At 34.2% G+C, this 27,842-nt stretch overlaps 2 protein-coding genes across 7 annotated transcripts in view; both read right to left on the bottom strand.

The window, feature by feature from the left end:
- Nucleotides 1-1,303: 1,303 nt before the first annotated feature.
- On the bottom strand, nucleotides 1,304-7,390 carry LOC108972104 (autophagy-related protein 2 homolog A). The gene has a single exon (XM_018938584.1). It carries the CDS (start codon nucleotides 7,298-7,300, stop codon nucleotides 1,409-1,411), a length of 5,892 nt encoding a protein of 1,963 aa, XP_018794129.1. The 5' UTR covers nucleotides 7,301-7,390; the 3' UTR covers nucleotides 1,304-1,408.
- Nucleotides 7,391-10,596: 3,206 nt separating this feature from the next.
- Nucleotides 10,597-27,842, bottom strand: part of LOC108972100 (formin-like protein CG32138) — an 82,942-nt gene continuing 65,696 nt past the window's right edge. Inside the window, exons 3-10 of one of the 6 annotated variants that reach the window (XR_001993607.1) lie at nucleotides 22,738-22,824; nucleotides 18,071-19,798; nucleotides 17,802-18,015; nucleotides 16,442-16,734; nucleotides 15,833-16,387; nucleotides 15,349-15,468; nucleotides 15,004-15,137; nucleotides 11,634-11,714 (exon numbers count right to left, since the gene is read on the bottom strand). Coding sequence is in view for 5 of the 6 variants with exons in the window: in XM_018938565.1 (XP_018794110.1) it covers nucleotides 11,502-11,741; nucleotides 15,349-15,468; nucleotides 15,833-16,387; nucleotides 16,442-16,734; nucleotides 17,802-18,015; nucleotides 18,071-19,798; nucleotides 22,738-22,824 (3,237 nt within the window). In the remaining variant the exon portion in view is untranslated. Of the gene's footprint in view, nucleotides 11,742-14,998; nucleotides 15,138-15,348; nucleotides 15,469-15,832; nucleotides 16,388-16,441; nucleotides 16,735-17,801; nucleotides 18,016-18,070; nucleotides 19,799-22,737; nucleotides 22,825-27,842 lie in introns of those variants that run through there. The other 5 variants (XM_018938570.1, XM_018938566.1, XM_018938567.1 and 2 more) reach the window with 5 other exon arrangements.

Genomic DNA, 27,842 nt, shown 5'->3' with positions numbered 1-27,842 from the left:
ATATTAATAAAACAAAAATCAGCTGAAAGAAGCGGAGCCAAAACAAAAATCATAATATTCATATTTTTGTTTTGATCCCTTAATTCATAATTTAAATCTGGCGTTGCCAAGTGAAATTTTTAATATAAATTTTACATAATTCGAAAATAGTTAAATACCGATCGGTAAGGAGCGATGCACATTCAACTTTAATTGCTTTATTTGACAGTTCAGACTACTACAAAAACGCAAAGAAAGCAATGCGTGTGTCAGAAGGAACACTTTGCTCTCCGCGCGGCTCGGAATGTAAAAAAAACTTTTTATGTGAATGACTTAATACAAAATAGAATAAAAGCAAAGTCCAATTTCTACGTGAATTGGTGTTAAGACCTTTGAGTAAAAAAGGGATGAACGATCACGCGTACACACTAGTTTCGGTTAGAATTCTCCATTGAGCCTTATATAGAAAGCTTAGCCGTTCCCAAGACAGTCGGTTCTAAGTAGCCGGAACAGTCCCGGATTTTAGTCTTGCCAAGGACTGTTAACTTTGCATCATGCATCGAAATTACTTTAAAACAACAACAAAAACAAGCTTATAAGAAAATTAACAGAAGTTTCTGTTTGCGCTGTTGCGCGATTGTTGGCTTGCAGGATCCCTATTAACTTTATCCATCAAATCGAAATTCGCTCATTTAACTCTTTAAGAAAATTATGTTTCCTGCATTTTGGCGAAGATGGATTCTTCAAGCCACAAATGTTTTTTTCAGTGTAGTTGTACATCCATATGTAAGTACGTATGTATGTATATACCCTTGCATACAATTTGTAATTATATTAAACTTATCTTTTTATAAACAGTGCGCACTGAAATATTCATGTACATACATACATATGTATAGACACTGTCTCTTATACACATCTAGATGTGTATAAGAGACAGGTATATACCCTTGCATACAATTTGTAATTATATTAAACTTATCTTTTTATAAACAGTGCGCACTGAAATATTCATGTACATACATACATATGTATAGACATGTATGTAAATAATACGTTAGTTGACCTTGTACATTTAATTTTTGAAAGAACAAAAGCTGGAAGCATTTATTAGTAGGTATGAACTCACTACTTGTTGATAAAGGATCATAGCATAATCGTATTAAAGCTTCCACGAATTAATTTTTAATTTCTTTATTTTCGTTGAATCGTGTAAAATTAGAGCATTATTAGCGAAGTTATGTCAAAATCTATTTACAATAGATCCGAGCATACATACTTACGATCTCTTTAGACATTTCCATTATATTTGAAACAAATCATATTAATAATTATAATTTTAATTGAACGTATAAAATCTATTTATTAAAGTACATCATACTTATCTAGTTATATGTATATGTATATGGTAATTATATAAAGCGAATATTTAATCAATATCAGTTTTCCACTTCTCACGTGCTTCAACTTTGGCGTCAGGTACAAGAGAGCTTTTGACTCCGCCCAAGATGTTGGTTGTAGCCTGAGTGGCCAAAACTGCTGGACAAACAACTAATTGTGGTAACTGTCTCATCACAGCTCCTACTGCCCCAGTATATCCCTTCTGGTCGTGCTCTGCAACGGCTGTTTCTATAAGTGTGGTGGCAGAATCATTAATTCCCTCCTTCACTATCAGGTACGCATTTGTTACACCTTCACGCATGTCTTTTGGTCTATTAGATCGCCTTTTTCTATCTCTACGATGTCTGCGAATAGTTCTTATAGATGGACCAGAGGACACCATGTCAAATGCTGTCTCAGCTGTAAATTGTAAAATCTGAATAACACGTGAAGTTATTTCTAGAGCAGCTAACGCTGTTCTTGCTGTAAAACTTTGTGCGCCCAGTTGAATTCCACGAATTAAACGTCCATCCCGTTGATATTGTTCAATTGGCAAACGGAATAAGTCAATTACACCTTGTATAAATTGCACGAAGGAATAAGTTGGCCCGACACCCTTCAAAATTTTTGGTAGTTGATTCCTCTTAATGTCTTTTAGCCACTCACGACATAAGTATGCTACTAGTTTGTCTACCCCTAAGAAGCCACGACGGTAAATTATTTTCTTTAATTTAATTTCGGAGCATTGCAGTTGTCCTAGGCCCATTAGAAGCCCTGCTATGGGACCCCTAGAAAGCTCCACTCGACGACCGTGATAGTCGAAACGAATTGATACATCTGGACCAAATATTACTTCACGGAAGTATATTGGAGATGATTTTTCTATCTCCTCACTTTGTTTTTCAGTTTTGTCGATTACCTCATTTTCTAGTAATTCAAGATTTGTCGATATGAGGTTGCGTGCTTGCAAATCTTCTTCATCTTCTGTTAGTTCTACATCCATTATAGGTGCGTTTGCTTCGGCCGGTTGATTATTGTCCGATAAGTTCGTCTCTTTCATTTTACTTCCAATATTTGTGAAATAATCTGCCAAGAAAATAAGTGTATCTTGATCGATGTTAAGCCGCATTGGCAAAAGTGATATCCTTAATGAGCACTCTTGTGCCGAACTAATTATCGGCTTTGGTCTAACATGCAAAGCCTTTACTACAAGCATTTGCTGTGGACATTTCTGTGATGTACTTTTAGAATTAGGATTATACAAAAATTTATTTATTTCCGACGATTTTAATCTATCTCTGATTTCGATGTCGTGGATGACGAGCACCTGTCGCGAAGCTTGTGTTATATGAGTTGGATAAATTTCATGTGACAATCGTACTTTAGTCAATTGAATTTCAACAAGTATATCATGATTTCGCTGCACACCTCCAATTGTTTTCCACGACAGATCTTTTGATTTTTTAGAACCGGAAACACTATTGCTTCCCTTTGAATATGACACACCATGTTTATAGGCATCAGACATCCGAAAGTGACCTGGATCATCTTTGGCACTAATATCATCTGCTGTCGTTAGAAAGTCTTTTCCACCATATAGATGCCATGTGAATGTCATCTCACAAAGTGTGTATCGCGATACAGGCATTGGAAAATCATCCGGAGGTTTAAGTAAATCTAACTTATTAGAAGGTAAGCAGAAGTGGTTGTCAACTATTCGTATAGGGTCCTCGCATATTTTCAGTTCGAGTACTCCACATTGCGACACTTTTCGCCTTTCATCTTCGGATATAACGCAATATTCGTCCTCACGTGGATGACGTCTATGCACACTATATAAGCGTTCATTATTAATATCGCCTAAATCAGATTTAATCTGTGGTAACACGTCCACATTTGGTTCTGCTGGACAATACGACGTGGACATAACATGATGTTCAAAATTTACAATTGCAGACAAATCATCTCCACAATCATAATCGTCGTCCAATATACTAGGTTGTTGCTCATCAGGGAAGTAGAAAGGCTCAATTCCATGTCCAGCAAGTTTTGAATTTCTTGATGTTGAGGGCACTGCACTCAAAGTGATTGTTTCTCTGAGGGCTTCTGCCATCATTATATTTACTCGTTCTTGTTGCCAATCTTGCTGCTCAGTTAAACTTTCTTTTCTCTTATGCTCAACCAAAGTAGGTGTTTCGTTGATTTCTAATCTAGTTTGCTGCAATGTTGTTGTACTTGAAGTATTTTGTTCAGGTTCAACGGTGTCACCATCATTTGCCAAATGTTCTATAAGTTGGGCTAGTGCTTTTCCCGAATCGCTGCATGTTCGCAAATGTGCATCATGCACAGAACATCGTAAATCGAATTTCGGATATTTTTCCGAGTTTTCATTTAGCCTTAGTGATATGTCGACTAACCCGATGTCAAGTACTGGCACCAAATACTTTGCATCAATTGGGACTTTGATAGAGTTTTGGCCTTTTGTGTTTTCTTTATTTTGTGCGATATATAAAACAAAATCTTCCACTATGAAACGCAAATTGCATCCTGCTACAGAAGAAATAACATTACTACTTATTGTAAAAGCTCCCAATTCGACAATAGCCCGATAATCGAAGTTTGTCGGACGATAGTCTATTGCACAATTCCATAAATGCAGCTGCAATTCTGTTATAATTCCAAATGGTACATACCCTTCTATAGGGTAATCGACCACATCGAGAAAATCTATAAGTTGATTTAGCCAAAACTGATTTGTTATAGAGGGATGGTACCCCAATGTTGCCTGCTGAATACCGGTGGTCACCACAATTCGTTTGACCCTTTGCTCCGGTACACGTTTAGTTTCGATCACCAAAGAAAGCATTTCTCGTTCTTTAATTGGTGGTTGATTAGATTTCAACAAACCTCTCGGGGTTTTATAGAAAGTTTTTTGCATATTTCGCTCATTTTCAGTTATAAGCTTTGTGGAAATTTCGTGCAATAGTCCACAATGATCCAGTTTAATATCATCAATTTCAATACACAGATAGCATACATTTTTATTATCATTGTATCCATTCACAGAAAATATGTTGAGTTCATTAACATTGATATCTATTTTGCCCATATCTTCAGGCATAATTTGATTCTCGGTATCTCTTATAGGAACAAATAGTTCAACTAATCCATTTCGTATTGAAACATTAATAGAGAATTGGCTTTTTTTTATGTTAATCTCCTCTCTGTAGATATCTTCTGTGTTGTGCGAGTCAAGTGTTGAAAAATATATACTCTCTGTCATAGAAATACCTTTCAAATTTATATTCTGCTCTGCGAATGAGTCGCTTTCTTCAGATTCAGATAAATCAAATTCATTAAAACGGCTATATTGAGGCTCGGAAGAACTAGGTATATTGTATATACTTTGCTTGTTTTCGACACATATGGTATTAATAGAATTCAAAATAGGTGAGCTGGGTTCCCACATAAAAAGGTCCGTGTTGAAGCGGTTATAAATAACTTCGTAAAACTTTTTTGATTCTAATATAATGTGTAAATTGGGTGCCGTCACGTCTACCTGTATCCTTGAAGTCCGCATTGTAGTCCTTCGAAATTCAGCTAACTCTACCGTTTCACCTGGCAGCAATATAGTTTCTGACTCCATATTTTCACTTTTGTTATGTATTGTATCACTTTCCCTGCAAAAACGTTTTGCACTAAATGGTAAACTATCTGTATCTGTTGGTTTTATATTGTCATTAAAATTGCCAACTAAGAAATTATCTTTTATACTCGCCCAATAATACTCATCTGGTATTGTTACAGAGATTTTCACATAATCAATAACCTCGGAGTTAACTTTCATTGAATTGGTTTTAAGTATCCACACTTTATCATCTCTTTCTTTAGCTACGTAGTAAGCATTTAATTCGTTTGTTAATATGTCAAATATTCCGCCAACAAACTTCATGCAAACATGGTCAAGTGAAATTATCATATAATCAGATCGAACATTTTTTTGCCACCATGGAACGCGATTTGGATCGTGAATAGGTCTAGCGTCATATATTGGAAAGCGCAAAATCAATTCTATAGCTGTGGATGTTAAATTTGTAATAAACGTTAATTTCGATGATTCTTGCTTCACGAATTGAGAAGCATATTTCGAAGAATAGGCAGCAAAAGGTGAGGGTGCCAAAATGGCACTAAGACGATCATATATAGATATATCAAGTTCTATTCGACAGTTTTGCAGAGCGATATTTACACTTTTTGAAGTAACATCCGATTCAATATGTACCGATAAATCAGGTGTGTTGTGATTTTCGGTTCGATCAAATGTTATCAACTCAGACGTTTCTCCATTTAATACTTCATAAAGATCGATCTTTTGTGCTGCGAAATTTATTTTCGACAATATCATTTGTTTGATCCTGTGCTGACTCCCTCCACTAGTTATTGGCGATATAGAAATAAACAAATGGTTTTTACCACACGTTAACTCGGCTGAGTCAATTTTTTTATCAAAAAGTCTATGAACATGATCAAAAAATTCTTTAGCGAAATCTATCATATTCTGTTCGCTTGTTTTGTTAAGAGGACTTACATTATTCGATTCGGTTTCTACTAGCACATCTTCCAAAAGTGCTATTGACACAAACGCTGATACCTTGACAGAAAAGCTTAAAATATCACCGGAATACTCCAAACTTGATGTTTTACGTTGCCACTTCGACAAGCCAGTTAATGTGGTGCTAGAGCTAATGGAGCTACAAGGTGGCGAATATCCTCTCGATAAGTCTTTTAATTTATCCAAATTTATTCGCGGTAATGGACTTACAACAGAGGGACCTGTTTCACAATCAATCCAGTTACCCAATTCAACCGTTTCATTTCTTTTTTGATACAAATAATTATCATTGTGTTGCTTTTCTTCGTAATAATCGGCTTCCTGTTTATCGCAAGTGTCATTTTGAAAAGCACCTATTAGTTTTAAAATCAAGTGTATTTGTCTTGGAGTAATAAGAGTATAAACCGAACCGATTTCGGATTCAATAATTATTTTAGGTCCATTTATATTTTCAGATTGTTTCATTTTGATTCGAAAATGTATTTTTTCTCTTATTTCCATAATAGGAATAGCGCATGATTGAGAAAAATCTTTATTCTCATATAATAAGCTTTCACTCATTGTCTTCAGCTCTTCAGTACTTACAGTTAAACCACATATATTTATATTATGTTTCGCAAACATGGGTAACAGATATTTATTTTCCTCGCTTTCTTCCAAATTGTTGGTTTGGATCCTAGGAGAGTTTTCATGGCGCTGTTCTTGCATACAGCCAGTAACATTTTCGTATATTAACTCATTTATATTAAAGCGCAGAGATATGGCTTTTGAACTATCTGTTGATTGATATTCAAGTTGTATAAAAGTATTTTTAAATGTTGCTTTTATTCTGTTTAATATGTTGTCTATAGTTTCCGCGAATTTTTCTAGGCCCGGAATTGATTTTGCATCTACTTGATTTTCTTCATTATCGTCATCATGCTGCTTCATGCATTCTTCTGCTAACTGCATAGAATTGCTTGCTGACGACCACATTGATTCTAACATGGAAGTTCCATTAGTTTTCCTTTGAACAGGCCTTACCGAAATAACCACGTCTTCAACATCAATACAGCTGCATTGCGACATTAATGCGTTCCATGGGACAGTAGCCGTTAGAACTCCTATACGGCCACTTATAATTTCTATAGCCCATCCTTGAGCTTCTAATATAGCATTCAACGCTGTTACATTTAATGATACATTTTTCACGGTAGCTTTACCATTGTACAAATCAACTTTCAATTGTTTCAAGTCTATCGTTTCGTCTATAAATTGTCCCAAATACCGTTGCAATAGATATCTACATGTTTTAGTTTTAATGGCAGTCCACACATTGAACCAAGACATCTTTCTTAATCAATCACTCACAAACTAATATTTTTCAAAAGTACCTTTGTTTCTTTCCACTTTTGCGTCGAATAACTTCGCTTCAGTAAATATTTGCTTTACATCTGTAACCAGTGTTACCCAATCAACGAAATCACATGTGTTCGATTTTATTGGTAATAAAGGGTGGTGAATTTAGTATGCTATATAATTTTCAAAATATTAAAATAATAAAATTTATAGAACTAAACAGATAATCTTTGGAATTCAATCCGCCAATGCAAAATCTGTAATCGTGTGATGGGTTATGTAAAATATTATTGTATAGGCTAGAACCGAAGCAGAAAGTAGTTCAATGCGAAAGAATTCTGAATACCCCGGTGTTGGATCGACCAGGTTTTTTTCCATTATTTTTTTATTGAAATAATTATCGTCTTTTTCGACTTCCGCCAGTTTAAATAGATTTTAAAATTTTTTAATGCATTTTTCAGGAAAGTTACTAAACTAGACATTTACGAAAGATGCAGTATATTCTACAGAAATAGTTGAATAAAATTTAATTTTAAATCTACTTCTTACCCCTATATTGTATCAAATTCATGATATTTATACAACACAGTTATAAATATTTGTCTCTATTTTCTCAAGGTTAATATACAAATATTGGAATATATACAATGAACCCTAGTTTATTGTATTAATCGAAGTTTTTATGGGCATCACTGTTTCTGAACAGAACCAGCTGAGATGCGAATCGTGAGCATAGCAAAAAGAATTAACATATCATTTGTTTTGTTTCTCATTCGTATCAATCTTCATGGTGGTGCCATATCAAAGCAGAATCACGTCAATAAATAGGACAAATTTTGAACTTAAAATTATTCATACGTTTTTTTGTTCTATAATGAGTTATGGATTACTTTGCGTTAAATTTAGGTACAAAGCATTTTATGGTAAATGTTTAGTGTTCCCCTATACAAGGAGGAACATCTTTGCCGCAAAGATCGTTAGTGATCGGAAAGTAAATTTTTTTTTTTTCAAATTATTTATTATTACATAAACAGCGGATTTCTGTAAAAAATTTAGAGTTCGGCTTGATGAGGCAATGTAAGGTAATAAAAAGTCATCTAAATGGTGTTTATGATTATATATTTCTTTTTATTAATGATCACTTTGAATGAATGAGATCGTAGCGACATGTACATACTCAATTATCTTTAATATTACCGGTGTGATACATTATTTTAACAAATTAGTTTTACTACAACAGATGTAATCAACTAAATTAGAACAAGCAAATTATTAAAAAATTATTGCGAATAGTATCATTTTAAATACCGAAGTCTCCAATTTAGGGTAGATGATCAATTATGGTTTAAAAAGATTATGATATTCATCATGAGCTACTTCAAACAATTATACTTTAACGATAGTGAAAACAAATAATTTGCATACATGTTTATTCATTATATTCATGTTAAATTCGCTTATATAAATTTACGTAAATTGGAGAATTGAAACAAATATATTTAATAATTCATCAGTATATTATCTAAAAAGCTCGTCAAATTGCAATCGGCCTAAGGCCATCATCTAACATAAAATAAATTTTTAAATTCTATTCTATATAAATCTAATTAATTTATGCATAACTGAATACAAAGTATAATATTAATACATATGTATACCGCATGAATGTTGTGTATTTATTAGTAATTTTATATAACTTTAAAACTGTATAAAAAGCTTAGATATCAGTATATACAATTAATTACTACAAATGTGTTCAAAAACACATCCGTATATTTAAAAGCAATTGCGTATATTTCATATAATATAGATATACATATTCATATGTACATACACATAAACATGTATTCTCCATATGCTATACCTAAAAATCTCCTTCTTAAATGCTATAGTGGAACAGGAATGCCCAATACTTATTTTTAGACGAAATATTTTGTCAATATTATTTCCAAATGAGTATCTGTAAATTGTAGTAATTTTGTAATATCTGCTTTGAGTCTGTTTTCTCATATTTCATCCTTTTTACTTATTGCATGAATATAGTATCTTCAGTTGCATGTATTATCGTATTTGCTCGTATTAGTGTAGAACAACTAAATAAAATAAAACTTGTAATTGGAAAAACCCATTTGTTAGATAATTAAAACATTGTTCACAGTATGATAATCCATTATTTAAATATATTTTGCTTCAGAATTTTGTTGGCATTTTGTATATATTTTGCAAAGGCTATAAAATACATTTTCAAATTACGTTCGGAAATAAATTTCCCAGATTTAGTAAAAACTTAACGAATGCAGGGGCCGTATGAATTAAGCCTGCTGGCTGGTATCCATGCCACCGCTGGATATAAATTTATAAGAAATTATTTTCGGGGAGCAATAATGCAATAATTATTTATTACTGAACAGTGTGCATGCTTAAACATACAATTTCATAGCAAACCAAATATTTCCATGAACGATCTGAAACAATATGAAATTAATATTTTGATTTTATATACTTGCATATTAATTTTCATATGTGAACATTTTCCCATATAAATAGTATTTATTTGCAATAATCTAATTTTTAAGTGCAAATATACAATTTTAGAAATTAACATTTCTTTGCTTAAGGTTTAACATGGATTTCGTTTTTAGGAGAATTAAGAATACAAGGGTCGTCCCAGCTGAGCGGTTTTGTTATAAGTAGGTACCTGCCAGCAGATTAACCATCGTGTATTCTAAACTAACTCCCTAACAGGTAGAAACCAAACTGGTTTGAAGTATTGCAACGTTTTTGGCATCTAACTATCTATACATGTGTATCCGTTTTTGCCTTCAGCAAAGGAGATTACTTTTGAATGCTACACACAAAACGCTGTAAAATTTCATTTGTTGTTAAATGTAGAAATAATGAAACAACAACTAAGTTGCCTGCGCACACACAACGTAATAGTATGCGGGAGCATGACCTTCACTAAAATTAAAACAATACAAATCTGTGAAGTTTAATGACACAAAACCCATTAAAGGTTTTTCGATACAACCAGCCAAAGAAAAAATTATTATATAAACAAGAAAAATTTAAATAAATTGCTTTTGTATTTATTAAATAATTTAAATATGAAAACATAAACCTGTATATATGTATACAATTTTTGTATGTTTATACATATTCCCTTAGGAAATAAAACAAATATATTAAATGTCTGAATATATTTCGCATGATTCAAGCGTTAATAATTTAAAATTTGCAATTATCTAAATATGTTTATCGGCTTTTAAAACGAAAAATCATTGGAATTTATGTTTTGCAATAATCGTTTCTTATTTGCACGAATTGGTGGTGAACTAGTTGCCACTAGCATTTATTATGTTTTAGACGTACGTACTATACATTAAAAATCATCGACATCACTAAATATTAAGCTTAACCTTTTACAATCAACAATTTCAATCCGCTCGAACGTATTAAATTTTTGCGATATATTTACAGATCATAGAAAATTAGTTAACAATAAAATATATACGAAAATATATACAAATATTAAACAAAAAAAAAAATACAAATAGATACAATTTGTGTGTGTACAAAATCAAAGAAGAATATACCTTTTTTCGGTATATATGTGGATATACATACATACATGCAACAGTTAGAGATTCTTAAAAATTCTTTTAAACGCTCATTCAAATATTTATATAATGCAGACTGTTAAATTTCTTTTATTCGAACATTTCATGCAATGATTCAACTTAACACTCCACAAGCCAACGCCTGCTTTTTTTGCATTAAAAATTTGGATAACACAGAAAGGAATGTACTTGAGAATAAATGAGTTAGGGTTTTAAATTTGCAAGTATTACTATTTTTTGGGAATATAATAATATATATTGTATATGTGATTATAATTAAACAAATGTACTTCTAAATTGTGCCAAATCAGACATAATCTAAGTATTATATATGTAAATTACTTATGTATTCGAGTATGGCGATTCTATGCCTACTTTTGTATATGAATTATGAATTCATGAAATGTATACAAAATTCTAGTGTTTTCCTGGCATTTTATGCTATTGTAGAAAATGCAATATAATTTCTTGCTTATAAAACATTAAATGTATATAATTGTACTTGACGTACATTCTCTTATAATTTTTGTATATTATTTTGCTAGTTTTCGTAAATTTTTTCGTCTCTCGCTTTAGACATCTAATTCTTCGAGTGTACGTGATAAACGATTGTTATCGATGCGCCTGCGTTGACTGCGTCGCACTGCATCGGCCCGTCGGTAGGGTTCGCTCTTCAGCCCGAGCAGTATGTCCTCTAGAGCACCGTTATAAACCTCATCCTGCTGCAGTAATTTTTTCTCCCGAACCGAATTCGCTTTGCTCTTCAGCTCGTTAATGACAGCGTCCTGTAAGGAGTAGCCACAACCGGACATCTGTTATTAGTTCAATGCAATATGGTAAAAATTTGGAATTTTGGCGTATCACATTTAAACGAAAGCAGCAAACAAAAGGAAAATAAACATCACCACAGTGAACCAGTAAGCGCATGAGCATTTAGGATGCATGAAAATAGGAGAAAGAATAAATACAAATTCAGTTAGTTTGGACCGTCACCATAATACATATCTACTACAAGTATATGTAGTTTTCAAGCTTATTTAATATAAGTTAAAGTCGGTTAATACTTTACAGAAGCTTATTAAAAATTCATATGTTGCATGACTCTGGAAATGTTTAGTATTTGAAATGTTATTCAAATTCACAATTTTTGCATAAGTCAACAAAATAGAAAGGTATTTGGTTGAAATTTTGTGAGAAATTAGTAATATTTTATTTTGTAGTGACAATTACTATCTTGCCCATATAATATTCGGAAAACGTATAATTAACAATTAATCTATGTCAAACATACGGAATTACCCTTTATTCATTGGTTATTTTTTAGTATTGATGCAATCAATGGCTGTGTCACTCTCTCATCTCTCATCTGAGTAATGTCTCCTTCAGACAAAGGTACGATTCAAATCACACAACTTGCACTTGATATAATTGAGCGTCTTGCATTGCACAACCACTATATCCTTTTGACAATCTCAAAAAAAATGGTAGCGCACATTATTGCAGATCTTGTGAATTGCTAATGTAATTATACAGGGTTGTGTTCGGGAAAATTTTTTTGCCGATATTATATGAAATAGTGACGAAGTAACAAAGGTCGAGTTTTAGTTTCAGCTAGTATTGCCACTATAGTTTTAAACTATTTTAGGAATAATTTATAGTGTTATAAAACAATTTTGAAACTTGAGTGTATACAATAAAGGCATTAATATTAAAAAATAAACGCTTCAGAATTTTAGGTTCTTAATAATGCACCGTAGTGTTAGACTAGAAATGGAGCCCCTAAGCTCATTCTGAATCTCCTAATTTCCTTTCGCGTTGTGATACTGTTAACTCCAATTGTCACGGAAGCTACAAGTAAGCCTCGGATAAATAACTGCCAACGACGACGACTGGGCAAACTTATTAAGGACAAAGATATAAAGTTATGTACATACATACAATTTGCGAAACTCATACCAAACTATGGCTCTACTACAACTAGCAGAAGCAGCAGGACAGTACAAAACAGGCATCGTGGTCCATGCAGCCAACTTATATGTTTGGATTCGATTTTGTAGCTTTTGGGCTTTGAGAGTATAAATTATAGAATGGGTATAATCGTACAAATACGCTTAAAGTTTTTCAATATTAGCATTATTAATGTGCATCCGTCTATTTAGAATAGTACGACGAAATAAAAAGAGAATTTAAATGACGCCTTGACACAATGGTAAAAGCTAAACAACTCTGCCGCCGCGAAGAACGAATAATAGGTAGCACAATGTTTGAACGAAAAAATATACAGCTAAGAAGTCCAAATGAAAATCGCCAAATGGAGGTGGTCCCATAAAACATCAATGAGCTGTCACCAGAAATACTAGAATTCATGGAGCTAGAAGAGGCCATTACACGCTTACGATGATGTTTCCCTTCGCCATATATTTTATATGATTCAACAAGCGTGTAACTAGAAAGCATGAGAAACCACAATGAGAAACCGCAATTCAAAAAAGGAAACAAATTGCGAAAACTAAAGAAATCACTGCTAAATAATATAACAGATATTTATAAGATAAATGCTTACAAAGCTAAGGAAAGTAAAGACCTTATATGATACATGAGTTTGATATATCCAATACAATAAAAAATTCGTTAAAACAACAATGGAATGAATGTATTTAAACAAACGGCCTTTGATAAAGGGTTTGATTTTCATATCTGCTATTCAATATTGAAAATGTGTGACTCTGTACTCAACAGCAAAGGCACAGTATTTTTTAAGCTGAAAACTATCGTCCTAAACAAATTCTACTTTGCAGGTGCAGAAATAGCAAAAGCAGAGGGAGATAAGATTGATGGTGTGGACCAGAATGCTGAAGGCGCTAGAACCATGATGCTGGCAAACTCAAGCAAGGAGAAGAAAGAATTGGAGCCGCATCGAGAATAATGAAAGCTATTCCTTTGAATTTAACTTATTTCCGGCTACATTCAAATGTGTTGGAGTTTAGCGAACTTTGAGTACTATTTGTTAGTTTCACATAAAATTTGTTATATGTTACACATATATGTATATACACATTTCTAAAAATTGTTTAGCTTTTAATATTAAATGTTACTTTAAGGGTAAGTAGAAAGAATTCACAAATTAATAAACAATATTAAATCAACAAAATGGAACACAAATCGTATAATGAACCAATAGACAAACAAATTGAGAACACACAAAAAGGACAACGTAAACAAATATAAATACGTATTGTAGTTGTATGCATTTTGGAAAACTATTGCTAAATGTAAATATAAATTTCTCTACGAAGCAACTGAAGTTTTGGTTTCCGATATAACTTACTCATTATTAATCCTATAAACGGACGGCAAGAAGTAATGACTTAAGCCAGGTCTTTAATTTTTCTTTTATGTGCTACCAAATGTGACCTCCTTATCGCTTATCAGGAAGAATGGTAATTGTGGTTGTGATGGTAGTGTTAGTGGTGTTTGTGATCTTAGGATCGATGCGATTATAGTAATGGTTGTAGTGGTGACGATTATTGTGATGATGATGGTAAATATTTATAGACTTTAAGGCACTTCCTTCTTATTCTATTCGGCTAATTTTTGTTTAATTATCAAATTATGTAAACTAAGCAGTATTTTTTGTATACATGTATGTAAGTGAATTTTATTGTGCTCAGATGTTGTGTAGATGTATGTACGTTGTTGTGTAGTGGTACTAAGATTGTTCTATGGTCGCATATGAATATAGTTAGGCAACGGAAATATTGATATGTATGTAAGTATGTACATTTATTAAAAAATATTGGCATCAGAATATGAGTAAAATGTCTTACGCGATATATGTTACGCTCGTATCCTCGACTTGAACTTTGTGTAATGCATTTTTGCTGCAGTAGCACACCAACACCAAACAACATATTATTCAATTTACGGTTATTATTCAATTTAACTTAAGCCAAACACCTGTTGCATCTAATTTAATAATATTATTTTTGCAAAACATTCCACACGCCACGTTACAAATTACATTAACATAACGATTACGACTATGCACAATTCATATCTTTTGCTTAACTGTACATTATTTTGTATTTTTCTAATCCTTTAAAATTCCGATTTTTATTTATCTGCGACAATTGCGCTTTGTCTTTTCACGCAGAATTAATAAGCGCTTTGTGTAGTAAACTGCTTTCCATAGTCACGCAACCCAGTTTCTGTATATGGATGAATTAATGAAGAAAAAAAAAACAATAACAACTGCAACCAACACTATTACCAAACAAATGATCAATTATGAAGAGCCTTAGCCAAAAAATGTAAATCATTTCGAAATTTTCTTTAATACATTTAAGAAGCCTTAGTGTTGACAAGAAATAGTTGATTTTAAAAGAACGAAATCAGAAATTTTTCAGCGCACGCTTTTACCTGTTGTTTCTTCTGGTTCATTTTGTTGCGCATTAACACTTGGTCACTTTCCTTTTTGTTGGCGGCCTGGGCTGCTGCTTGTTCCAAGCGGCGGCGTTGCTCGTTTTCTTGATCGTGAATCTAAGAATGGAGATTTGTTTACCAAACAACAAGTTAGCAAAGTAGATATGTATATTGGATCAATAATGTAATTAACACTAAATAATATCCTTCAATGAAACTAGAACAATGCTGTATAATTATACTTTGTTATGAGGGCACTTCTTGAAATTAAACGAAAGTTATAATGCTGCATCTAACAATTTGGATTTTGCAAGTCCATGCCCATTTCAAATTTATTTTAACTTTTCAATTTTACCATTCAGTGTCATTTACACTGGTTACTGCAGGCTCAAGAAACAGAATTTCAACATGGGTATAGCCTCTTGTGCAAACTGCCAAATAGTGACGCAATATTGTTATTTACTATATGAAATTTACTTACTTTGAAAGCTCGAGTGAAACGCACAATTAGCGCAAAGAAAGCAGCTGCATCAGCGTTACGAGATGATTCACCGAAATACTCAACACATTCTTTGAATGCATCTTGAGCATTCTTTAATTCCATCTTAATCTTCTTTAATTTATCCTCAGAATTATTGAGAAAATCGCGTAGTATATGCGTTTGTGTACCTTTTACACGCTGTTCTGCTTCTTTCTTTACCAGTTCCATGCCCTTTTCTAGGTCATGTACGTCTGTCACTATATTTTCTAACGACACTTGTGACGCTTTATCAGTGCAATACAACTCAGTGTCGAAATTAAGCAGATCTGGAAACTTTTGCCTGATGGTAGCCACAATATAGTGCAATAGCGATGAGCGTTTGTCGGTTGACTTTGTATCGATTAGGGTATCAAGCGACTGTAATTTAAATCCATAGGCAGGACCTCGTTTACTGCTGTTGAGATAATTGCCAAATGCGAGGACTATTTCCAGCACAGCTTTGAATTTCACCGATTTCTTAAGCGAGTTCGAAGCTGTTGTTATAGCTTGTATTTGCTGTAAGTGAAATGAATTTTTATAAATATTTTTATAACATGTTTAAAAACTCACTGGACTGATTAGATGAAGGCAATCAAAGAAGTTTCCCATGTAGTTCATTATAGAAAGCTTTGATGATATGCGTTCAACCCGCGATAACTGCAACATGAATTTGTCTTCTTCGGTGAGTAGGTTTTGATCTTTACGTTCAGCTATATATTCTTTGTAAGATTTGACCTCAACATCAGTGGGCACCATCTTTTGAAGCAGTTCCACATTTTCAAGAGACAGTTTCTTCAAATCTAAACTATGTATGGCGGCGATTACCTCATCGATGGGCATATCCAATTTGCGTCGAGATATTGCTGTTGAAGATACAAATTCATAAATATGTATGTCACACACACATAAGCTACAAAAAGTAGTAAGACTTTGTTCATAATTTTAAAATTTATTCTTCAAAATATATGTCGTCGCACTCCAAGTAATACGCCTTGGAACCAAAACACTTATACAACGTATTTTCCAATTCAACAGTTGTTAAAGTAAATTTTCAGAATAGACTTTAATGAGGGTACCGATTCATGTTTAATATCTTCAATTGTCTCAACCGGTTTCCCCGAAGTCGCCGTTTGAATTTGCGGAATAGCCAGAAGTTACACTTAGCTAAATCTGGCGAATAGGGCGGAGGAATCAATCTAGTATGCGACAGTGCATTAGCAAACAAAAACTACGAGTTGCTGGCCCATAATTCCGGCCTTTTTCTCACGAAAGCTTCGCGCAAATAATTTCCCTTCTTGACAGTTTGGCCGGTAGGAAGGAGTTCGGAGTGCACCCTGATAAGCGAAGAAAACTGTCAACATAATATTGATTTTTGATCATCTTTAACATCGCCAGTAATAATACATTTCAGGATATCCTGGTGGTAGGAATGCATTGTTTCACAGATGTTACCGCGACGCGGTTTTTCGAGAAGATTGAGTGATTTTGGAACAAATTGTGCTTTCACTTTTCTTAGGCTCAAATAATCTTTCAAAATAGTTTCCACAATGCCAAGTAAGAATTCTGTCTGAAAATCGTCGATTCTCCAGCAAAAATTTCTATATTTTATTGACATGTTGATCGTCAGTTAATTGGTACAATTACCACCAAAGGATTTTCCCAACATTCTGAATGTTACCGTTACTCACAAAAGTGATGGAACTTCCTTGTTGAATAATTTCACTCATCGTAAAAATCGCCGAATTCCCTTTATGTACTTCAGGAAGACAAGCGTATACTAAACATTAATGATTATTTTGATGTGACATTTGGCACAGATATCACTGACAGTTATATTTATTATTTATTATTAAATTTAAATTAAAAAAGTCTTGCTATTTTAGACAACAGTAGTACCCATAGATAATTAAAAAAAAAAACGGTGCCTTACCAATGTTTCGTAATCTCGTGTGTTCCAATAACGACACATTGTCTGGTTTCTTGAAGCGCCTACTGGGATATGAGTGCAGACCATCCACTTCAGTGTTACTACCATTTGTCAATGAGCCGCCAATGCCAATTTTGAAGCGCTCCTCGAATTCGTTGAAATCAATGTGTTTAAAGATCTTTTCGTCATCCAACTCGTTGAAAATAGTTCCTCGAACCTGGGCAATAAACCTTGATTAAATATCAACTATTAAAAAATTGTCATCAACTCACCTGGTTTGGCTTTAAAGCTATCCAGTTAAGCGTGGGCAGTTTGTATTTGGTCGGCACTTTTCGTTTGATTGTCATGGCACCGTCTGGAGCGGGCATGAAACCGGCCACAGGTGGAGGTGGCGGTTGGAACGCACATATCATAGGTCCACCATTTGGACCAGAGCCATATGGCGGTGAACGTGATCCTATGGAGCCGCCGTTTGTCGACATTGTAGGTGATAATGTACCGCCATTACTCACGGAACCGCCGTGCGTTATGGGCGGTGGTGGCGGAGCAGGTGGTGCGGGCGGAGGTGGCGGTGGAGGCGCCGAACTGGCAGGTGACATGGCAGACGGCAATGGTGGCGGCGGAGGTGGCAGTGGAGGTGACATGCATTTATCTGGTGACGCCCCACCATTTTGTAAGGATGTTTCACTATTTGAACCAGAACGTGGTAATGAACGAGTCAACGTTTGTAATTCGAGGTTTTTGCTTTGAAGTAGAGATTCACGTTTCTTCAGCTCTTGTTCATTTTGTTTGAGTATGCGACGCAACGTTGTGACCTCTTCGTCAAATTTCAGTTTTGTCGTCATTAAATCCTCTCGTTCTGCTTTCAATACAGCAACTTCTGTCTCGAGCTCAGCCAATTTATACATGAATTCTGAGTTGCGATCCACTTCTCGTTCCAACTGATCTTCAAGCTCCTGCACACGTTCCAACGCTGCAGTCTTCGTTTCAGAATCCTCCATTAGTCCCGCCACGTCGAATACGTTATCCAAATATGCCGAAATTTGCACCTTTAGCTCTTCTGATTCAGTCATACGTAGTTTTTCCAGATATTTGTCAAGACCAAGAGCTGTGAATTCATATTGCAGATGAACGCGATAATTCATATCTTCCACAGAGTGAACCACAATGTTCATGAACTGCATGCACGCAACCATAAAGTCAATATTGAAGGCTTCAAAATTCATGAAGTATTCCATGAGTGTTTGAAAGCGTCGCTTCTCCTGACACACGTCCTTAAAGTTGTCGAACGAGGACAAAATGATCTCGTGGCCACCCTTCACCAGACAAATGGCAGCTAAAAGCTCCAGCACTAGCGCTTTGGTACGCAGAGACTTGTGTATCAAACTCAACGCAATGCAATTAATGGCCTCACGATGTTGTATTACCATGTTAAATCCGTATTTGTTGTTCATTATGGCGCGCAAGCACATTATACACACATGTATATCATCTGTAGATGCGCCCATATTCAATTTCGCTATATGCCTGGAGCGTCTTCTAATGCTGGGGCTGTCGAGCACCTCGGCCAGCGAGGGACGCAAAAAACCATTAAGACTGCCGCCCGAGTGAGCCACGTGTGAATGTTGGTGATGTCGCATACCATCCATGTTGATGCTACCACTCAGCGGTGAACTAACTCCCACCGATGTGCTGCAAAGACCATCCGCTGAACCCGAACCGGTGCCGCCACCTCCCACCGTCTGACTACTTGTCATGTTTAGACGCTCATCGGAATCGGAGAGTGCTTCTTCGACACGCTGCTCATGTCGCATCATCTGCAGTCGAAAACTTAGGTAATCAACAAGTGCGTCGAGACCCTGATTCGTGTCATCAAGAAACTCCTTTACCCACTCAATGTGGTTGGTGCGCAGCGAGATCTCAAGATCACGCAGCACCTGCGTCGATGTGGATTCACCGACCATTTTGCGTTTCTGACAAAGAAAGTAGAGGAAAAATAGCTGTAAGTGTAAAAATTGTCCCGGACAGGAGGGGAGAGGAGCAAGGTATAAGTTCGACGAGGGAAATGGGTTAGGATCGGGAATATTGAAAAGTAATCCGTAATTAAGAGTAATGATGATTACGAACAAACACACAACAGGAGGAGTTTGTTAGGATATACAGGGTGTTTCAGGTATATTTGTAAATGTATTTTTGGGACAGGTGAGGTGTGCACAAAAGCGAACCGAAAACAAACAAAAAAATTCATATTACGTAAACAAGTGAATGTTGAAAGTATAAGATGTGTGGGAATTGGTGACGTTGAAAAGTGTAGGAAGTAAATCATGTTGTAAGTTTTAAGAAGCATGAAAAGAAATTAAAAACAAAATAACAAAGAAAAAATTGTAGTGTAAGTGTGTGAGTGTATAAATAGAGAAAACGAAAAGTTTGCATTAATTTTCAGTATTTTAAAGAGAAATTTAATTTGACTACATACAAAGTAAAGAAGTTTCATCTAAACCGCAAAAGTATAGATAGCAGCAGGTAAGTCGATTAGAGCGCAAGCCAAGATGCTTTTATTACTCTTCAAAACATATAGATCATATCCAACGTACCGCAAACATCAAAACAGACTACGGGGAATAGTTCGATGAATATTTTGGTATTCTTTACATTTTTAGTGGCTTTCAAGTATCTACATCTTAGTCAATGCAATAAAAAAAAAATAGTTTAAACTAGTAAAGAAGAGCAAAGTTTAGGTGTAACCGAAGATTTTATACTCAAATGTTGCGTAAAAGCGTATATTATTAATCATGAATTCCCTTAGTTAAAGTTGCTAGTTTAACTATTTATATTAAAATCTAGCGTAATCACCCAAATGAGATATATGGTATGTGACCTAAACTCAACCAGATCGACTAAATTTAATTATGTGGTGTATGTATATGAGAACCAGAGGATGGGAAGTCAGCATATTAGGAATGTGAAGTGTTGACCCAGTGTTTGACCAATCTTGGTCATATTCAGCGCTACACTGCATTATTAAAAAAAATTGTTCACTTAATTTCACTAAAATAGCACAAATAGTGACCAACACTTTAAAGTCAGATAGAAAGTCAAAATGAATGGAAATCACTATATGAAGTATAATGACGCTCGCGGCTCAGGACTGATTTACTATATATTCGGAAGCCTGTTTTAATTTTAGGACGATAATGCTTCTGGGTAAGCAGTTACAGTCGTGTGACTATATTCAATTCTTACTCTTTCATCTGTTTAAGCGTTTGCGGCTGCGAGCGGGCGTCACTCTTGAAGCAAGCGGACCGCTATATAAATGTGTACAAAACTTTATAATACTCGACAAGGTTGTGCGCTGGGTTTGAGACAAATCATATAGAAACAACCCCAATGAAAAAGAAACTACAGCCTTGGATAAAAACTTAACTATTGATGACGAACATAGACAACGTAATAAGAATTAGATTTAAGGGCATGTAAGTGGTCCTCGTAAAAGTAAAGATGACATCACTGACGCCCAAGAAGTGTAATGGACGGGACATTCATTACAGCGGTCATAGAAAAGAGGCTGTCTCCGGATAGAAAAGTTCGCAACCAGAACAATCACTTCGTAATAGATGAAATATCTACAGTGTCCTCGATGTGCAGATGTCCTAACATCTTGTTGTAGATAAAATATGCGAACGCCTCTGTACAGCAAAGCACATCCGTAAGCAAATATAGGAAAGATACGACGTCGAGAAGCTACTATCACAGTCGACATCGAAACAGTTTTCTACTCGACTTCTGCTCTCCGAGAGCACTCACCAGCGACTTGGTGAGTATGAAAAGCTTGAGAAGATAGCCCACAGGGGTAATTCTCGAAGATTCTACGAAGATACAGTGACTAACGGAAAGTTTCAAGACCGCAGCATACCCTTGTATGACCCAAAGTGGCGATCTAGTGACCGATGTTTATAGCTACTGTACTGAGCTGTACGAGATATACGGCGACATTGGCATAGTTCAGCGAATCAAGAAACAGCAGCTGCGCTGGTTAGGTGGAATGGATGGAAGAGAACACTCCAGATAAGGTAGGGAAGGATCTAGCTGTACCTGGTTTCTCTAATGGAAGCCAAAGAGCGAAAAGAAGAAACGACTGGAACGTTGTTGCTATAACCGCGTAAACGCTGACGTAGACCAGCACCGCCACAATTTAAATGTAAAATTGGAATTTTAATAATTTTTAAGAAATATTGCAATTGTAATTCAAATTATTTTTTTTAGTTTTAATTTCCATTATTAGTAACTATTATTAAACGACGAGCTGACTTGTCTCGGATTATTTCATAAAACAGAATATTAATCTGTAGGTAATATTAATAATTTGTGCCCTGGGTGAATGTCGGTCTTTAGTTTTTTCCTACATTTAACCGATAATTTTGCCTGATCTGTATATGATCACTTCAGTAGATTTCAGATTTAGACTTTAAGTCTAGTTGAAGATATTTTTATGTTGATATATATGACACACCAAAAAATAATAAATTTTCAACTGAAAGTTTCTTAATGGAATATATACATATGTACTGTATATATATTCCTAAAATACGGTACAGAAAGGTTTTGGTGAGTATAATTAAAATAAGTAGTTAAGCTCTCTACATACTGAGTTCTACAGACAACGGAAAGATACCCAAAAGCCATTATAAAAATATAAATAATTATTCGCAAGTTTATATTCTATTTAAGAATAAAAATAAAAATTTACAAAAATTAAGAAGCGCTCAAGCCAAACAAAGTGAAACAAGAAATGAGAAACGTTACTAAACTACAAACTTGGGACAATTACTCGTTCAACCAACTGCAACTACAATACATTTACGATAGAAAACATTACAAATACTACGAATATGTACAATACATATGTACATATGTATGTGAGCTCTAAAAACAAACTTACCCGATGACTGCGAGACGCTTTTGGGTCCAGATATGTGCGCAACTTATTCAAATAATGAGAGGGCGGATCCTTCGCTTGCACCATATCCTGCAATTAATACAAGTTCAAACAACTAATAAAAATTGTAATTTTAATAGGTTATTTATTAGCTATTTTTTGGGATAAATTGTGTTCTCATTTTTCATCTAATCATCCTTAACACTAAGAATAGTGTAGACGCCTTAAGTCTCCTCAACTTTGAGCGAAAGATTTTAAGTAATCCAATAGTATCAATCATTCCATATGAAGAATGCTTTACGAAATTCTGACAATAATAAAAAAAATACAAGTGTTATATTACTCAGACAATGGCTAATTGCAAATATTTCCCATATTGAAGAAATATAAGTTTTGATTTTTGGATTCTTCTAAAATATTGTAGATACATACGAAAAATACAAAACATAAAACTATACTAGCGGAAGGTTCATTGTAAAATTTTTTGATATCTCGTTGTTTCAGTACTTAGCAACCGCAGCAACAGTAATAACAAGTAAGATAGGGCTAAGTTCGGGTGTAACCAAATACTTTATACTCTCGCAACTTGCAAAAAGTACCTTGCCGGGAGAATACATTCAGGTATTGCTATAAAAACAAGATATCTCAAAAACAGAGTGACTAGTTCGTATATATACAAACGGACGGGCAGATAGACGGACATGGCTAAATCGACTTAGCTCATCACGCTGATCATTTACATATACATTTTATATGGTCCCTGACCTTTCCTTTTAGTTAAGGTGCATCAGAAATGTTGCATAGAGCTCATTGGAAATACATTTTTATGTTAGAATTCGTCATGTCCATTTGAAATAAGTTTAAATTAAATATGCGTACAAACAAATTGTATATACGAGTATATCTATCTATAAACGCACACACATGCATACAACTTTTATCCGACGGATATGCAGAAAGGCAACAATTGTACTGCTGTACACCCACACAAACACAAAGTGAATGAAAAACACCATCTTAGCATATTGAAAGATATGGTCCATTGTGCAGCGACAAAGAGTCGCCTATCAGAGCAGTGGGTGCAATAAACTCTTTTCGCATTTAAAGTTCTACTTTAAAATGGAAATTGATAAAGATAAGAAAATAGCACATTGAGTTCCCGTCGAGATCTGTTTTATGAACTTTTGTGGAAATATTAAAGCATTTATTTACAAATGTATATACATGTTATGTATTTATGTTATAAAATGTGTTATACAGTTGGTTACTTTAATGAACAATGACAAATGTTTTGTTGCCATGGTTTATTGCTTACGCTCGGTAAATCCAATAAAGTCTATGAAAACACGTTTTATCATAAAGTTACCACAATGATGACCAAATGGATACATAACAAATTATTGTACATACTTACAAATCTATATATATAAATGAAAGTTGTGTTAGTTACACCATTTATACCTCAAGAACAGCTGAACCGATTTGACTGAAAATTGGTGGGGAGGTAGTTTAGAACCAGGGTAAGGACATAGGATACCTTTTCAGTGATGGATTTCCCTGAGCCCAAATTCAACAGTATTTTCCCCCAAAAAGCAATGCTTTATTACCACACGAAATGTTTTATGATCCATTTCTTTGTAAACTAACACAAGTTGCTTCACAAAAATGCTGTACCTCATTAACTAATAGTTGTAATTCAACTAATAGAAATCATATAATCTAAAAGGAAACGTCTTAAACCCTATAAAGAAAAAATATATATAAAAGATATGCGCTGCGTACTTTAGTTTATTTAATCATTTGTTTATTATGTAAGCTTTAATAAAATAAAAAAAAATATAAAAGATCAAAATGAGAAGCTGAGTCGCTTTGGCCATGTTCAATGTGCCAATAACGCCGGCATCGGACCCCTATAGCATACAGCTATCACTTAAATTGACCGATCAAAATCAAATAAAGATCTTCATAAAAGATATTTTTTCCTTATTAAGTAACCTTTCTTCGACTTGAGGATATATAATATTTGCCGAAGAGTCAATTGACAGCAGCTTTATTGTAGTTTTGTCGTTGTTTTAGCTGTTTGCGTTACTTAAATTTGATTTGAATATTTGATTTTTGGTTCAATAACTTTTTCCGTATCCTATTTATTACCGACGTTAATGTTGTAATTGTTTTTATTATTATTATCATTACCCGCTAAGCGACACGGCGGCATGTGTTACCGTTCAATGCTTTCAATAATAGTCGGCATGAACAAATTATAATTTTTTTTTCTTTTTATACCCTGAACACCCCCAGTTTTTGAGATATCGATCTGTATTTTTTTACACATCATTTTCTCCTCGCCAGTATCAGACCACTGTAGCATATACACTAGGCATCAAATGAAAGTATAAATTTCACAGACGTTATTTCAATGCAGTTTTATTAAAATAAACAATTAATAATTTATACATTAATATTACATTTGCATAGGTATTTAAGTAACAAATTATAAATTAATATATTTTTTCCCAGAATGGAAAGAAAAATTTTCTTCCACTCTAAAAAAAAAAGGCCTTTTAAATAAAAGTGGTCAAATGAAAGTATACATTTTGAAAAAATACAAAACTTTTGGTTTAAAAGTAAATTTATTAATTAATATCGCCTTATTTATACTGAATTACTGCACGACGATGTTTTGGCATGCCTCGTACCAAATTTTCTAATATTTTCTKTCGAATAATATCAATTTGACGCTTCGTCTCTAAGAAAAATTATTCCAAGTTTGTACGGCTGCTTTTTGGTATTTTGGAATCAAAAATTAACCACAAATGCTTAATTGGATTTATACTTAATGACTGAGCTGGCCAAGCCACTTGCGAGTGGTCAGGCGAGATGTGCGTTGGCGGTCGTTATCTTATTGGAAAATAAATGACCCCAAGTTCAATCTTTACACATTTATTTTCAAATTTTCGCTAAGAATGTCAACATATGAAGTTACCGTCATTCATCCATGGATTTTAAATACACTACCTACAGCAAATTTTGAGAACCAGCCCCAAACCATGCGAGAACATCCTCCATGCTTCACTGATGATTGTATGCACTGTGCTTTTAAGCGATCCGAAAGTCTACACAACACTCCCTAACGTGTTTTTTAACTCCTTAGCTCGAATTTGAATTTATCTCAAAATGAGGTTGGTAAGTTTGGATTTTTTTTGCAAACTCTAGTCCTTTTTTCGTACTCGAAATGGWAAACATAGGTMATTTTTTTGCGACATAGTTTTTAAAACCAGATGTTTGTATTTTTATTTTCATTGTACTAATTTAAACATCCAAACCAAAACKTTCAATCAACTCCTGCGATAAAATTTTAAKGTTTTCAGGAGCTTTTCTTCGTACAAGTCGCTCAGCGTGTATAGAAACTTTGGACCATGGACTTCCTCCCTACTGAATCTTGCATCTATTCCTCCTCTTGAAGTATTCAAAAATCTTTCTTGTCTCTACGACAGAAATGGAATATCTTTATATTTTTTGATACGTTTCACTCCTAATCCCATCTTCTAYAATTAAGATTCGATTYTCTTCAGTTTYTTAATGTTTTTACTAAGAAACAGAACAAAAACATTTTCACCATAACAGAAATTCCYTTAATAAATGCAAATTTATTAAATCTATAGTAAAAYTCAGTTTTACWTTGAAAGAAATGAACCAAAACTAAAATTATACTTTCATTTGATKCTCGCTSATGGACTAATCACTCTCGATAGAGTAAATATTTTTTGCGTACAAATAATAAGTGCAAATATTATATTACTTCAACTGTTTATTTACATAAGGGTGCATCTACATGAAAAGTTTTATGAATTTATTCTTAAGCGAAAATGTAGGAAGTAAATGAGTGATCTGAGGTTACCAGTATATATTACATTTATACTTTCATTTGATACCTAGTGTATGTAGCTGCCATACAAAGTGAACGATTGAAATGAAGATCTTGCAAGGAAACTTTTGTATGCGTGAAGGGTATTACAGCTTCGGTGCAGCCGAAGTTAACGTTTTTTCTTGTTTGTTGTTATCATTGGCCTGATACTGTTACAAATTACCGAGTTGCCTTACATCACTTTTCGCCATTGGTGTTGCTAGCTGAGTTGAAGTTAACATTTTGGTTGGTGCTTGTTTTTCGGCGCAAGTTTGTTTCTTGTCTCACAATCGTTGAGTTCATTACAACAATTCAACGGTTTGTGATTTTGCTGCTGCCAATTATTACCGAATATCTGTTGTTTTTGATTGTTGCATTTTATGTATCGCTGTTACGTTTTGTTACCACTTTCCTAATAAGCGTTAAGTCATTAGTTTTTTTACTTTTTGGCTACGTTTTATTGCGTTGAAGTTTTGATGGCATAATAATTAATAACAGTGCTCATCAAATCTGAAGGAAAAATTTGCGACTGATGTGTTAAGCGGTCTGTGGTGTATTTGAGGTGTTCTGATTACAAATTTGAGTTTAAACATTTACCATCTCCTACAGCTATTTTTGTGATTTTAGTGAATGATCGTGGTTTGACCTCACACCCCTAGGCTGTAACACGAAAAATCCTACGAGTTAGGAAGTTTTTACCATCATTTTCGGTTTTAGCAAAGCTAAGAAACAACCTCTAACATTTATTTTATTTTACATACAGTGGTGGTCATATACTTAGCACACATCACTCTACCTAAATTCAAACGATGTTTTCTTCGTAATGTTACAAAATTCAAAGGCGCCACTTTGTCTAGACATGATCAAGGCGCCAAGCTAAGATATCGCAAAGTTTCGTCGCTTTGTTTTTGTTACTGTCGTGGACACATATTTAGCACACTTCTTAGACTGTCGAAGTTTTGTAAAGTTTTAAGAAATATTTATTTTCGAATACAAAAAACTTTGTTGTTGAGAGATTATTTAATATAAAAACTGTGGTTTTGAATTAGATCTGATTAGATATGGCTAGAGGTTTGTGTTCCACGGAAGAAAAGCGGACTATAATTGTGAAGTAAAGAAGTGAAGGGCAGTCGGTAACCCAGATTGCAAAAATGCTCATTTATAACGCAATTAAACATTTTGACGAATTTGGGACATTTAAATC

This window comes from Bactrocera latifrons, unplaced genomic scaffold (assembly GCF_001853355.1).
Source record: "Bactrocera latifrons isolate USDA-ARS-PBARC rearing strain unplaced genomic scaffold, ASM185335v1 scaffold_379, whole genome shotgun sequence".
NCBI classification, from domain to species: Eukaryota; Metazoa; Arthropoda; class Insecta; order Diptera; family Tephritidae; genus Bactrocera; species Bactrocera latifrons.
Note: the sequence above shows the minus strand (reverse complement) of the source record. Positions and strands in the feature narration are given on the sequence as shown.

Coding starts and splice junctions, on each gene's coding strand:
- LOC108972104 (XM_018938584.1), bottom strand. CDS start 7,300: ATGTCTTGGTTCAATGTGTGGACTGCCATTAAAACTAAAACATGTAGA.